This window comes from Stegostoma tigrinum, chromosome 17 (genome assembly GCF_030684315.1).
Source record: "Stegostoma tigrinum isolate sSteTig4 chromosome 17, sSteTig4.hap1, whole genome shotgun sequence".
Lineage (NCBI taxonomy): Eukaryota > Metazoa > Chordata > Chondrichthyes > Orectolobiformes > Stegostomatidae > Stegostoma > Stegostoma tigrinum.
The window spans coordinates 64,263,640-64,278,697 of record NC_081370.1 but is presented as its reverse complement, the minus strand read 5'-3'; the positions used below and the strand labels follow the sequence as shown (position 1 = coordinate 64,278,697).

Below are 15,058 nucleotides of genomic sequence, written 5' to 3'. Positions count from 1 at the left end.
CAACTCCTTCCACACCCGGCACCTTGCCCTGCAATCGCAGGAAGTGCTACACTTGCACCCACACCTCCTCCCTCACCCCAATCCCAGGCCCCAAGATGACTTGTCATATTTAGCAGATGTTCACCTGCACATCTGCCAATGTGGTATACTGTATCCACTGTACCCGGTGTGGCTACCTCTACATTGGGGAAACCAAGCAGAGACTTGGAGACTGCTTGCAGAACACCTCCGTTCAGTTCGCAGTAAACAACTGCACCTCCCAGTCGCGAACTATTTTAACTCCCCCTCCCATTCCTTCGACGACATGTCCATCCTGGGCCTCCTGCAGTGCCACAATGATGCCACCCGAAGGTTGCAGGAACAGCAACTCATATTCCGCTTGGGAACCCTGCAGCCTAATGGTATCAATGTGGACTTTGCAAGCTTCAAAATCTCCCCTTCCCTCACTGCATCACAAAACCAGCCCAGCTCTTCCCTGCCTCCCTAACCTGTTCTTCCTCTCACCTATCCCCTCCTCACACCTCAAGCCGCACCTCCATTTCCCACCTACTAACCTCATCACACCTCCTTGACTTGTCCGTCCTCTCTGGACTGACCTATCCCCTCCCCACCCATACTCTCCTCTCCACTTATCTTCTCCTCTATCCATCTTCGGTCCTCCTCCCCCTCTCTCCCTATTTATTTCAGAACCCTCTCCCCATCCCCCTCTCTAATGAAGGGTCTAGGCCCAAAGCTTTTGTGCTCCTGAGATGCTGCTTGTCCTGCTGTGTTCATCCAGCTCCACACTTTGTTATCTGAGAAAGGACTTAAACAGAAAAGACCCTGTTGATGCATGTTTAAGAAATTCATGTCTGACATCAAAGATATATCCCAGTGAGGTGGATGAAATTTAGGAAGGGGTTAAACCAAGAATAGTTAACCACAGAAACATAGAAAATAGGTGTGTCATAAGCCATTCGGCCTTTTGAGAATGTTGTACCGTTCATTATGACCATGGCTGATCATTCAACTCAATAGCCTGTTACTGCTTTTCTCCCATATCCTTTTATTTCCCCCTTAGCTCCAAGTGCTATGTCCAACTCCTTGAAATGATGCAATATTTTGCCTTTGATTGCTTTCTTTAGCTGTAAATTCCACAGGTTCAGTACACTCTGGTGAAAACAATTTCTCTTCATCTCTGTCCTAAATGGCTTATCGTTAATCTTCAGACCATGACCCCTGGTTCCAGATTCCCCTGCCAATAGGAACATCCTGCATCTGCCTTAACTAGTCCTGTTAGAATATTTGGGGATTCACTGAGGCTTGCCCCCTGTGGATATAATCCTAACTGATTCAACCTTTCCCCATGCATAAGTCCTGCATCCCAATAAACATCTGGTATGCCTTCAATCCACTCCCTCTATAGCAAAAACATTCTTCCTCCGGTGATGACTTCAAAACTACACACAATTTTCTCACCAGTACCCTGCGTAATTGCAGCAAGACATAACTGCACCTCTGCTTGTATCTTCTTGCTGTGAAGGCCAGTGTATCATTTGCTTTCTTTTCTGCCTACTGCACCTATGTGTTTACCTTCAGTGATTGGTGTATGAGGACACCCAGGATTTGTTGCACGTTCCCTTCCCCAATTTGTCACCATTCAGATAATAAACCACCATCTAGGTGTAGCTGTAGTGTCCCTACCCCTCAACTGGTTTCGAGTCCCAATCCCTCTGGAGATGTGTAATAACATCTCTGAATAGGTTGTTTAGAAAATAGGTCAATTTAAAACTTTAATCTTCCTGGTTTTGCTACCAAAGTGGATAACCTCATATATCCATACCTGTGATGTATTTCCCCGCTCATTCAGCTTCTACAAATCACAATGAAGTATCTCTACATCCTCCTCACAACATTATGTTCACTGAGGTTCAGAAGAATGAGGAGGCAAGCCTCTTTGAAGCCCCAAATATTCACAACTCATGCTCCGACCCAGCTTTGTGCCATCAGTACATTTGGAGATATTGCATTTAGTTACCTCATCCAAATATATATATTGTGAATAGCTGAGTCCTTTTACTGATGACTGCAGTATCCCACTAGTCACTGCCTTTATTGAGAAAAACCTGTTTATTCTTCTCTTTATTTCTGTTTGCCAACCAGTTTTCTATCCATAACAATACACTACCCCAAATCCCATGTGTCTTTAATTTTACACACTGATCACTTCTGAGGATTTTCAGCAGGCTTTTAACAAAGTCCCAAGTAAGCCACATTCACTGGCTTCCCTTCATCAACCTACTCAATGTAAAGAATTCCAGTCGATTTGTCAAGCATAATTTTCCTTTTGTAACTTTATGAAATTCTACCATTGTTTTCCAACTGCTCAGCTATTAAATCTTTTATAATGGATTCTAGCATTTTCCTCACTAGCAACGTCAGACTGACTGGTCTATAATTTCTGAATTTCTTTCTGCCTGTCTTCATAAATGAAGGGGTCATATTAGTTACCCTGGAATATGTAGAAACTGTTCCGGCGTCTAAAGAATCCTGGAAAATTGCCATTAATTTTTCACTATTTCTGAGGCCATTTCCTCAAGTAGTTTGGGATATAGTTTATTAAGCCCTTGGGATTTATCAGCTTAGTCCCATCAATTTATCTCAATACCATTTTCCCTGTTAATACTGATTTCCTTCAACATCTCTCTTACTAAACCCTGTTTCGCCAACATTTGTAGAATGTCATTTGTATCAGAAGCAGGGAAGTTTAGAAGAGTATTAAATCAAAACAAAAATCATACAATGTAGCAAGGATTAGTGATAAACCAGTGAATTGGGAAAGCTTTAAAAGCCAAAAATGATGACGAAAAAAACTAACGAGGTGGAGAAAATATGAGGGCAAAGTAACGAGTTTTATCAAGATGGATAGCAAGAACTTCTTTACAATTATTTACAATATACATTAATGACTTGAGTGAGGAAAGTGAATATGCAATAACCAAGTTTGCAGTTGACACAAAAATAGGTGAGAACGCAATTCGTGAGGACTAAAGAGTTTGCAGAGGAATATAAACAGGCTAGGTGAGTAGGCAGAAATTTTGCAGATGGAATAGAATGTGGGAAAGTATGCAGGAAGAATCAAGGAGCTGAATATAATGTAAATGGGGAAGGACTAAAGAAATTTACAGCACAGAGATTTGGGAGTCTTGTACATGAATTACAAACTACCAAGGTCAAGGGGTAATATGTTATGGACCACACTAAACACCCTTGAAATATTTTATGAAGGTAGCCCAGTCCTGAACTTCTTATTTCAAAGATAGATGTGAAGTGCATGTTTCAAATGTGATGTTACTAGCCAAACCACTCAATGTTAAGTAAAACACAGTCTATATAAATACTATAGTTAAAATACAAACAAAAAAATTAGGAATTTAGAATAATTTAACTATTGGAAAACTTAAACAAATAATAGATACAGTACCTACAACAAATTAACAGTTCTGGTTTAGGAACATCCCATGAAAACATCCCCTTGCAAAAAGTCAAATTCAGGTACAGATTCTTATGTGCAGTCCTCCAATCCTGGAGGAATAAACATTAAGAGAAAATTCTGAGAGTGTAGCAGCCAAAACATATTCACTGAGGCTTTCAACGTTTTTGAGACCCCAAACAAGCTTCTGACTGCCGACAAAACCAAAACCCAGAAATCTTGATCTGAATGGCAGACAATGACCAGTGGGGTACCACAAGGTTCGGTGCTGGGACCGCAGCTGTTTACGATGTATATTAATGATATAGATAAAGGCATTAGAAGTAATATTAGCAAATTTGCCAATGACACAAAGCTGGGTGGCAGTGTGAAATGTGAGGATGATGTTAATAGAATACAGGGTGACTTGGACAGGCTAGGTGAGTGGACGGATGCATGGCAGATGCAGTTTAATGTGGATAAATGTGTGGTTATACACTTTGGTGGCAAGAACAGGAAGGCAGATTACTAACTCAATGGAGTCAAGTTAGGTAAAGGGGAAGCACAACGAGATCTAGCTGTTCTTGTACATCAGTCAATGAAAGCAAGCATGCAGGTACAGCAGAAGAAAGTTAATGGCATTCTGGCCTTCATAACAAGAGGAATTGAGTATAGGAGCAAAGAGGTCCTTCTGCAGCTGTACAGGGCCCTGGTGAGACCGCACGTGGAATATTGTGTGCTGTTTTGGTCTCCCAGTTTGAGGAAGGACATTCTTGCTAATGAGGGAGTGCAGCGTAGGTTCACAAGGTCAATTCCCGGAATGGCGGGACTATCATATGTTGAAAGATTGGAGCGACTGGGCTTGTATACTCTTGAGTTTAGAAGGATGAGAGGGGATCTGATTGAGATGTACAAGATTATTAAGGGATTGGACACTGTGGAGGTAGGAAGTATGTCTCCGCTGATGGGTGAGTCCAGAACCAGAGAACACAGTTTAAAAATAAGGGGTAGGCCCTTTAGAACAGAGTTGAGGAAAAACTTCTTCACCCAGAGAGTGGTGGACATATGGAATGCTCTGCCCCAGAAGGCAGTGGAGGCCAAGTCTCTGGATACTTTCAAGAAAGAGATAGAGAGAGCTCTTAAAGATAGTGGAATCAAGGGTTATGGGGATAAGGCAGGAACAGGATACTGCTTGTGGATGATCAGCCATGATCATAATGAATGGTGGTGCTGGCTCAAAGGGCCGAATGGCCTACTCCAGCACCTATTGTCTATTGCCTGTTGTCTGGTCACAACCATTCAGGCTGTTTTGAAACAAAACCCAGGTGTCTCAAGGTGTTTACTCTCGTGGTTCTGGTAGACTGCTCCGTGCCTCCGCATTACACCCTTTTTTTCAAAAATTAAAGGATTAAGTAACCTTTTAAAGTGACAGCATTGTCACAGTAAAGAAGGGAAATGAAATAAAAATCAAACGAACTGCAGATGCTGTATCATTTGTCCAACCAAATGGGCTGATCAAACCTCAAGGATTTTATAAATTTTTTTTTGGAAGTAACATGAATAGAATTGGAATCAGTAGTAGATTCGCCAACTTTAGTTACATTTAAGTCGTCATTGGATAAGCATATGGACGTACATGGAATAGTGTAGGTTAGATGGGCGTCAGATTGGTATGACAGGTCGGCACAACATCGTGGGCCGAAGGGCCTGTACTGTGCTGTAATGTTCTATGTTCTAAAAACAAAGTTGCTGGAAAAGCTGAGCAGGTCTGGCAGCATCTGTGAAAGAGAACACAGTTAACGTTTTGGGTCTGGTGGCCCTTCCTCAGAACTCAGTATCCTCTGATGAAATATTGGCTTTTATGATGATAATTCTGTAAGTTTTAAGTTACTTATGGATAAGGATAAGAGTAGTCCACAAGTGAAAATACTAATTTGGGGGAAGGATAGCTGCGACAACATTAGTTAGGAACAGGGGAATGTAAATTTGGGGTGGCTGTTTGAGGGTAAATCCACATCTGTCATGTGGGAATCTCTTAAAGGCCAGTGGATTCGGGTTCAGGACCAGCATACTCTTGTGCGAGTGAAGGATAAGGAAAGCAAGATTAGGGAGTCTTGCTGACTGGAGCAATATAGCTTAGTGATAAATAGAAATGAAACAGAGTTAGGAAACTGAAGACAAACAAAGCCCTTGATGAATATAAAGCAAGCAGGAAAGAACTTAAGCAAGGAGTTAGAAGGGTGACAAGGGGCTACGAAATGATCTTGCCACCAGGAATAAGGAAAATCCCAAGGCTTTTTTACATGTATCTAAGGAACAAGAGGGTAGCTAGGGAAAGGGTAAGTTCATTCAAGGACAAAGGAGGAAATTTTATATGTGGAGCCAAAGGATGTGTTTGAGTTCCTTAATGAATACTTTGCATTGGTATTCACAAAGGAGAAGGACATGATGGATGTTAAGTCAGGAGAGGGGCCTGGTGATATTCTCGGGCATGTTGATGTAAAAGATGAAAGATGTATTGGGAGTTTTAATATTAAGGCAGACAGGTCTTCGGGAGCTGATAGGATCTATCCCAGAATACTGAGAGAGGGGAGGGAAAAAATTGCTGGGTCCTTGTCTAAAATCTGCCTGTCAACTTTAGTCACAGGAGAGTTTCCAAAGAACTGGAGAATAGCCAATGTTGTACCTTTATTAATCTGGGAAAGTACAGGCCAGTGATCTTACGTCAGGGGTAGGGAGATTATTGGAGAATATCCTTCAGGACGGAACTTACTCATGTTTAGATAAATATGGACTTATTAGTGAGCGGCGGCATGGCTTTGAATGGGAATTCATGTCTCACAATCTTGATTGAGTTCTTTGAGGATATAAATAAGATGATTCATGAGGGCAGAGCAGTGCATGTTGTCTACATTGACTTTAACAAGGCCTTTGGCAAGGTCCTTCATGAAAAGCTGATACCGAAGGTGAAATTACGTGAAATCTGTGGTGAGCTGCTGAGATGAATACAGAGCTGGCTTAGTCATACAGATAGAGGGTAGCAGTGGAAGAGTGTTTACCTGACTGGAGACCTATGATCGGTGGTGTTCTGCATGCATCAGTGCTGGAACCTTAGTTCTTATATATAGGATATGTATATGTACATAATATACACATATATATATAATATATATGGAAGAGAATGTAGGTGGCAAGATTAATAGCTTTGCAGACAACAGTAAAGGTTAGCGTAGCTGTGGAATTGGAGGATTGCAGCAAGATATAGATAGGCAGTAGACTTGGGCAGAGAAATGGCAGTTGGAATTTGGGAGGTGATGCATTTTGGAAGGTCTAAAATTTACAGTAAATGGCAGAACCCTTAGAGGCATCAACATACAGAAGGATCTAGGCATACAGGTCCACAGTTCCCTGAAAGTAGCAATATAGCGGTTAAGGTGGACAAGAAGGCATATAACATGCTTGTCTTCATCGGTCGGGGTATAGAGTATAAAAATTGCTAAATCATGTTACAGCTGTACAGAACTTTAGTTAGGTCACGCCTGGAATATTGTATACAGTCCTAGTCGCCACACTATAAGAAGGATGCGGAGGTGTTGGGGATGGTACAGAAATAGTGTACCATGATCTTGCCAGTTTTGGAGGATATTTGTCATGAGGGGAAATTGGACAAGCTCAGTTTGTTTTCACTTGAAAGTCTGATGGTGACCTGTTAGAAGTTTACAAAATTATGAGAGACATGGTTAGAATGGATAGTCAAGCCTTTTTCCCAGGGTATACTTGCAGGCAAATCATCACAAGTTACCTTTACTTTGGCTACTTAATAAGAACTCTCACAGGCAATCAAGTACTAAAACAATAATTCAGATTTTATTGCATGTAGCAAATATTAAGTAAGCAAGTATAAGCCCGCAATTGACTTCACTATCGTCTGATTAATGGTGAAATCTGGCCAGGACTTCAACCAGTATTGATCTATTTCTGGAAGTTTGTAGGCTTCAGTCCTTCTGCAGTGTTGGTCTTCAAAGCTCTGCTGTTGAGGCTTTTGCTTTATTCATTATTCGTTGACGGGATGAGGGCATTGCTGGCTAGGCAGCATTTATTGTGCATCCCTAATTGCCCAAAGGGTACTTAAGAATCAACTCCATTGTTGTGGGTCTGGAGTCACATGTGGGCCAGACCAAGTAAGGATGACAGTTCCCTTCCCTAAAGGACATTAATGAACCAGCTGGGTTTTTCCAACAATTGGCAGTGGATTCATGGTCATCATTAGATTCTTAATTCCAGGTATTCATTGAATTCAGATTCTACCATCTGCCATGGTGGGATTCAAACCTGGTCCCCAAAGCATTCTCTGGGTCTCTGGATTAACAGTTCAGTGATACTGCCACTAGGCCATCGCCTCCTCTATAATGTGTGATGTTCGATCCTGATACAGATTTTCGCACTATGGTCTCTGAGGTGATGGATTGATGATTTTTTTAAAAGTCATTTCATCTAAATTACTGCAAGCCTGAAGCTTGCCTTTTCATCAAAAGTAATTTACTTGTTCCTTGTTAAATTTGGCCTTAACTATCTTTCAAAGACATAGCTTTCCTGTAGTTAACTCCTTAAAAACTTCTGCAGGGCAATCAGTTGTCTATGGCACAGAGCATCCAGTTTATTAAGCAGATGTCAAAGCAGTTTGCTGTATGCAGCCTCCACTCCCAGATGTGGCTAATTGCTTGCAATTCCTGCATACGTTTGTCGTTATCCTTTTAATAGTTTATTCCACGCAAAGTTAGTTCTGAGTATAGTAGTTTATCTTTTTGATTCATTCAATCCATGAAATTATTAAAGATTGAAGATTATAATATCACAGTTTAAATGTCAGTTACTAGGAGATGTAAGTTTATGGTAAAAGAGGCTAGGTTTAAAGATGTATCAGAGATAATGGGAACTGCAGATGCTGGAGATTCCAAGATAATAAAATGTGAGGCTGGATGAACACAGCAGGCCAAGCAGCATCTCAGGAGCACAAAAGCTGACGTAGCTCTCTGATGAAGGGTCTAGGCCCGAAACGTCAGCTTTTGTGCTCCTGAGATGCTGCTTGGCCTGCTGTGTTCATCCAGCCTCACATTTTATTATCTAGGTTTAAAGATGATGTGAGGGGCAAGTTTTATGTACAAAGCGCTATATGCGGAATGTGCTGCCTGAGGAGTGGTAAAAGCAGGTATGAGAGGGATCTTGACGGATACATAAATAGACAGGGATTAGAGAGATGCTGACTTCGTGGAGGCAAAGGATTTTTAGTTTTGAAAGGCGTTGTATACTTAGAATTCACTGTGTGGAAACAGGCCCTTCAGCCAAACAAGTCCACCCTGACTCTCAAAGCGTCCCACGCAGACCCATCCCCCTATAACCCACGTAATCTACACATCTGTGAAAACTATGGACAATTTAGCATGGCCAGTAGCCGTCGCCTGCATATCTTCGGGTTGTGGGAAGAAACCGGAGTACCGGAGGAAACCCGCACAGACATGGGAGAACATGCAAACTCCACACAGTTGCCAGAGGGTGGAATCGAACCCAGCCCCCGATGCTGTGAGGCAGCAGTGCTGAATGCCTGAGCCACCATACCGCCCATATGTTGGACTAGGCTTGGTGTGCTGTAGGTCCTATTCCTGTGTTGTACTGTCGTTTCTTCAGTTTAAAAAGAAATAGAATAACAATAGGGATATCATGCTAAAACTATACAAGGCATGAGTCAAAACAAGCAGGAATACTTCGAACAGTTTTGGTCTCCTTATCTATGGAAAAATAAACTAGCATTGGAGGTAGTTCAGAGAAGGTTAACTAGGTTATTCAGGGTATGGAGGGAGTTTTCTGTGGGGAGAGGCTGAGTAGGTTAGGTTGTACTCACTGCGTAGAGATGAAAAAAAATGTCCAAGGGGAGGGGGAATACCTCTTTGAAGGGTTCAAGGATAATGGATATCCAAAAAACTGGGTCAAGAGATGCCTACATGAACAGCATCAGAAAGAGTCTACACGCCCCAACGCACTCATCACATTACCCTACACCAGGTACACATCAGAACACACTACAAGACTTCTACAATCGCTGGGCATCAGAGTGACACACAAGTCCACATCATCCCTACAACAAGTGCTCACTCGAACTAAAGACCCACTCCCCACCATGGACAGGACCAATGTCGTCTACAAGATCCCCTGCAGAGACTGCGAGAAACACTACATCAGACAAACAGGAAGGAAACTGTTTAAGGAACAGTTGTTGTGAGTGATGAATAAATATGTCCCTCTGAGACAGGCAAGAAGGGGTAAGATAAAGGAACCTTGGATGACTAGACCGGTGGAGCTTCTCATCAAAAGGAAGAAGGTGGCTTACATAAGGTGGAGGAAGCTAGGGTCAAGCTCAGCTCTAGAGGATTACAGGCAGGCGAGGAAAGAGCTCAAAAATGGTCTGAGGAAAGCTAGGAGGGGGCACGAGAAAAGCTTGGCAGAACGGATTAGGGAGAACACAAAGGCATTTTACACTTATGTGAGGAATAAGAGAATGGTCAAGGAAAGAGTAGGGCCAATTAGGGATAGCATAGGGAACTTGTGTGTAGAGTCTGAGGAGGTAGGGGAAGCCCTAAATGAGTTTTTTGCTTCTGCCTTTACGAAAGAAACGAACTTTGTAGTGAATGAAACCTTTGAAGAGCAGGTGTGCATGCTGGAATGGATAGAGATAGAGGAAGCTGATGTGCTGAAAATTTTGTCAAACATTAAGATTGACAAGTCGCCAGGCCCGGACCAGATTTGTCCTCGGCTGCTTTGGGAAACGAGAAATGCAATTGCTTCGCCACTTGCGAAGATCTTTGCAACTTCGCTCTCCACTGGAGTCGTACCTGAGGACTGGAGAGAGGCAAATGTAATTCCTCTCTTCAAGAAAGGAAATAGGGAAATCCCCGGCTATTACAGACCAGTAAGTCTCACGTCTGTCGTCTGCAAGGTGTTAGAAAGGATTCTGAGGGATAGGATTTATGACCATATGGAAGAGCATGGCTTGATTAAATGCAGTCAACACGGCTTTGTGAGGGGCAGGTCATGCCTCACGAACCTTATCGAGTTCTTTGAGGATGTGACTAGAAAAGTTGATGAGGGTCGAGCTGTGGATGTGGTGTATATGGACTTCAGCAAGGCATTTGATAAGGTTCCCCATGGTAGGCTCATTCAGAAGGTCGGGGGAATGGGATACAGGGGAACTTAGTTGTCTGGATACAGAATTGGCTGGCCAACAGAAGACAGCGAGTGGTAGTAGAAGGAAAATATTTTGCCTGGAAGTCAGTGGTGAGTGGTGTTCCACAGGGCTCTGTCCTTGGGCCTCTACTGTTGTAATTTTTTTTAAATGACTTGGATGAGGGGATTGAAGGATGGATCAGCAAGTTTGCAGATGACACGAAGGTTGGAGGTGTCGTTGACAGTATAGAGGGCTGTTGTAGGCTGCAGTGGGACATTGACAGGATGCAGAGATGGGCTGAGAGGTGGCAGATGGAGTTCAACCTGGATAAATGCGAGGTGATGCATTTTGGAAGGTCGAATTTGAAAGCTGAGTACAGGATTAAGGATAGGATTCTTGGCAGTGTGGAGATACATAGATCCCTTAAAATGGCCACCCAAGTGGACAGGGTTGTTAAGAAAGCATATGGTGTTTTGGCTTTCATTAACAGGGGGATTGAGTTAGAGTCGTGAGATCTTGTTGCAGCTCTATAAAACTTTGGTTAGACCGCACTTGGAATACTGCGTCCAGTTATGGTCGCCCTATTGTAGGAAAGATGTGGATGCTTTGGAGAGGGTTCAGAGGAGGTTTACCAGGATGCTGCCTGGACTGGAGGGGTTATCTTATGAAGAGAGGTTGACTGAGCTCGGACTCTTTTCAATGGAGAAAAGGAGGAGGGGAGGGGACCTAATTGAGGTATACAAGATAATGAGAGGCATAGATAGAGTTGATAGCCAGAAACTATTTCCCAGGGCAGAAAAGGCTAACACGAGAGGTCATAGTTTTAAGCTGGTTGGAGGAAAGTATAGAGGGGATGTCTGAGGCAGGTTCTTTACACAGAGAGTTGTGAGAGCATGGAATGCGTTGCCAGCAGCAGTTGTGGAAGCAAGGTCATTGGGGTCATTGAAGAGACTGCTGGACATGTATATGGTCACAGAAATTTGAGGGTGCATACATGAGGATCAATGGTCGGCACAACATCGTGGGCTGAAGGGCCTGTTCTATGCTGTACTGTTCTATGTTCTATGAAACTAACAACAAGAATACATGAACTCCAACTGGCTACAAAAAGACATGACCAATACTCACTCATCTCAATCCACATGGACAAGGAGAACCACGACTTTGACTCGGACAACACCGTGATCCTGGGACAGGCTAGGCAGAGACAAGCATGAGAATTCCTGGAAGCATGGCAGCCCACGAAGCATGCTGTTACTAAACACATTGACCTCAACCCCATATACATTCCACTATAGAGGAAACCCAGAAGTGAGGCAATCTATCGCAATGGACCCCAGAATTTTAAAAACCAGACGGGAAAATACACCGACACCTCATCAGAGGCTGCGCTGAGGATGTTACCCAGCACGTTAATGAAATGTCTGCAGAACAACAAACCAGCTCAGCGAGCCAACCAACCTCAACACCCACAACAGAGCTACAGATCTACTCCAAAACCTTAAAAAATGTTTTTTTTCTCTCTAAGGTTTATTCATCAGTAAGGGAATCAAAGATTATAGGCACTGGGCAGGGAAGTGGAGTTGAGGGTTCTCAGATAGCCATGATGTCATTGAATAGTAGAGCAGACCCATGGGCCCAATGGCCTATTTCTGCTCCTGTGTGGACTATAAGCTCATCCAGACTGCTCTGCTACTTGATCATGGCTAATATGTTTCTCAACCCCAATCTTCTGCCTCCTGTCCGTAATCTTTGATCCCTTTACTAATCAAGAAACTACCCATTTCTGCCATAAATTCAATCAATGACTTGGCTTCGAACCCTTCTGTGGTGATGAATACCACAGATCCTCCGCCCTCTGAAGAAATTCCTGCATATCTCCGCTTTAAAGGGTCATCCCTTCACTCAGACGCTGTGACCGTGGATCCAATCTCTCCTGCTTGTGAAATTATCTTCCCCACGACCACTCTGCCCAGGTTTCTCAGTATTTTGTAAGTTTCATTGATATACCCCCTCAACATTCGAAAGAGTGCAGACCCAGAGTTCGCAACCGCTCCTTATATAACACGCTGTTCATCCCTGTGATAATTTTTGTAAACCTCCTCTGAACCCTATTTCAGACCATAACATCTTTCCTTAGAAACAGAGCCCAAAACTGCTCACAATATTTCAAATGTAAATACGTATTGTCATGTGGTCTTACAAGTATCCTGTGCTAACTGCCTTGCCATCCACTGATATTAATCAAGATAGGCTTCCAATTCAGTTTCTTGAATGGATACCCTTCTGCCCATTGAAATGTTAATTTGGCGTCTTGTGTTCAGTGACAACATTTTCTTAGTTTATTCTCTCTGCTAATAATCAAAGACTCCAGTATAAGTAAGGCAATTCTGTCTCAATGCCTATGCCACCTGAATTATCCAGCTAGTGTCTTGCCCCATTCTTTTACTATAGCCCACAGTTTTATCTTTTATTTATATTTCTTTCACACAGGTAAAGAGAGGAGCACTGTCCTTCAAACGGTGGCTGCGCAGCCGAAGCTTGTACTGCTCAAAGATAATGAGCTCAAGGGCCAGAACTCGCTACTTAGTCTTTGTGTATTTTGTGACACTACATGTTCTTGTTTTCATGTGCTTGACAGGGTTCTTATAGGTGCATAACATTGACTAGAGGAAACGATTTTGGGAACTATATGCATAGTTGTGGTGAGACAGTGGGGTGATGGTGCATTTATGATTTAATCTAATCTGCCCATTAGAAAACTGAGAATATGGGGTGAAATCTTGGTTTCAGGTGCTACCATAATTTACTCTGTTAAAGTCAGGGGAGAGATGAGATGCAAAATCAATGCTCCGTTTGATCTCGTCAGTTTTCTAAACTTTAGATAAACTAAAAATTACAAGCATGAATTAAAGTTCTGTAAATTCTTAGTACATTGTGTGTATTGTATGAAGTGTATTGTCAAGATGTTTTTCTTTGAGGTGAGATTGTGAACTTTGTTTCAGACTATAATTGCTTGCTGTTAAATTCAGAAGTTACTCTGCTCTGCTGCAAGTTATTCTATGTATGGTGGTGAAGAAATGTAAAATTATGTATATTTTCCAGTGTGTAAAACAGTATTATTTAATTCTGGTATTCAAGGTAGACACCTAGTAAAAAATGAAAGACTATTTTTATGCTTGAAAATCTATTTATAATTTGAAATGGTGCAGGTAGCTCGAGAAACACTGAAATCATTTGATAATTTAACTACAATGTTACTTTCATCTTGATTATGACAAGATATTTGTAACCTGGGTGCAGCAAAGGTTTTGAAAATATTATACCAGTTCATTTCAGGTTTTAAAAAGTTCTTATTAAAAGATAAAATGCATCACATTCTTGTTGAGCAGTTCATTGAATGAATACTTGTGATTTTTCTTAAAAAGAAATATAGAAGATGGGGCAGGAGGAAGCCATTCGGCCCTTCCAGCATGCTCCAGCATTCTTCACAGTCATGGCTAATTGTCAACTCATTGGGCTAATCCTGCTTTCTCCTCATAACCTTAGATCCCACTCGCCCTAGATGCTGTATCTGTTCACCTCTTCTATTCATTCATAGGGTGGGCACATCGTTGGATAGGCCAGTATTTATTGCCCAAACCAAATTCCCTTGGAGAAGTTTATAATGAGCTACATTTTTAGTCTTCTGCGCTCTTTCATGGAGTAAGAACGCCCACAGTTCAGTTAGGAAGGGGGAATCCATGATTTTAAGCAGCATCAGTCCTGGTGCATTACTGCACTGATACTACTGTCACTATCCAGATGCATCACAGCATGGTATGGCAACCGTTGTATCCGAGGCTGTAAGAAATTAGAGAGGTTGTGAACACAACCCAGTTAATCACATCCTTCACACCCCGCCCCCGCCACAACCGCCCAAAGAGGATCCCCCTCGTTCTCACACACCACCCCACCAACCTCCGGATACAACGCATCATCCTCCGACACTTCCGCCATCTACAATCCTACCCCACCACCCAAGACATTTTTCCATCCCCACCCCTGTCTACTTTCCGGAGAGACCACTCTCTCCGTGACTCCCTTGTTCACTCCACACTGCCCTCCAACCCCACCACACCCGACACCTTCCCCTGCAACCGCAGGAAATGCTACACTTGCCCCCACACCTTCTCCCTCACCCCTATCCCAGGCCCCAAGATGACATTCCACATTAAGCAAAGGTTCACCTGCACATCTGCCAATGTTGTATACTGCATCCACTGTACCCGGTGTGGCTGCCTCTACATTGGGGAAACCAATCGGAGGCTTGGGGACCGCTTTGCAGAACACCTCCGCTCGGTTCACAACAAACTGCACCTCCCAGTCGCAAACCATTTCCACTCCCC

General features: G+C 42.8%; 1 protein-coding gene across 2 annotated transcripts in view; it reads left to right on the top strand.

Annotated features, from left to right (window-relative positions):
* LOC125459525 (golgin subfamily B member 1-like) overlaps positions 1-14,048 on the top strand; it is a 114,649-nt gene extending 100,601 nt beyond the window's left edge. For both annotated transcript variants that reach the window (XM_059652216.1, XM_059652215.1), the window contains one exon: positions 13,164-14,048. In XM_059652216.1, the coding sequence (XP_059508199.1) occupies positions 13,164-13,322 (159 nt within the window). In that variant the 3' untranslated portion in view covers positions 13,323-14,048. The remainder of the gene's footprint in view (positions 1-13,163) is intronic.
* Positions 14,049-15,058: the final 1,010 nt, after the last annotated feature.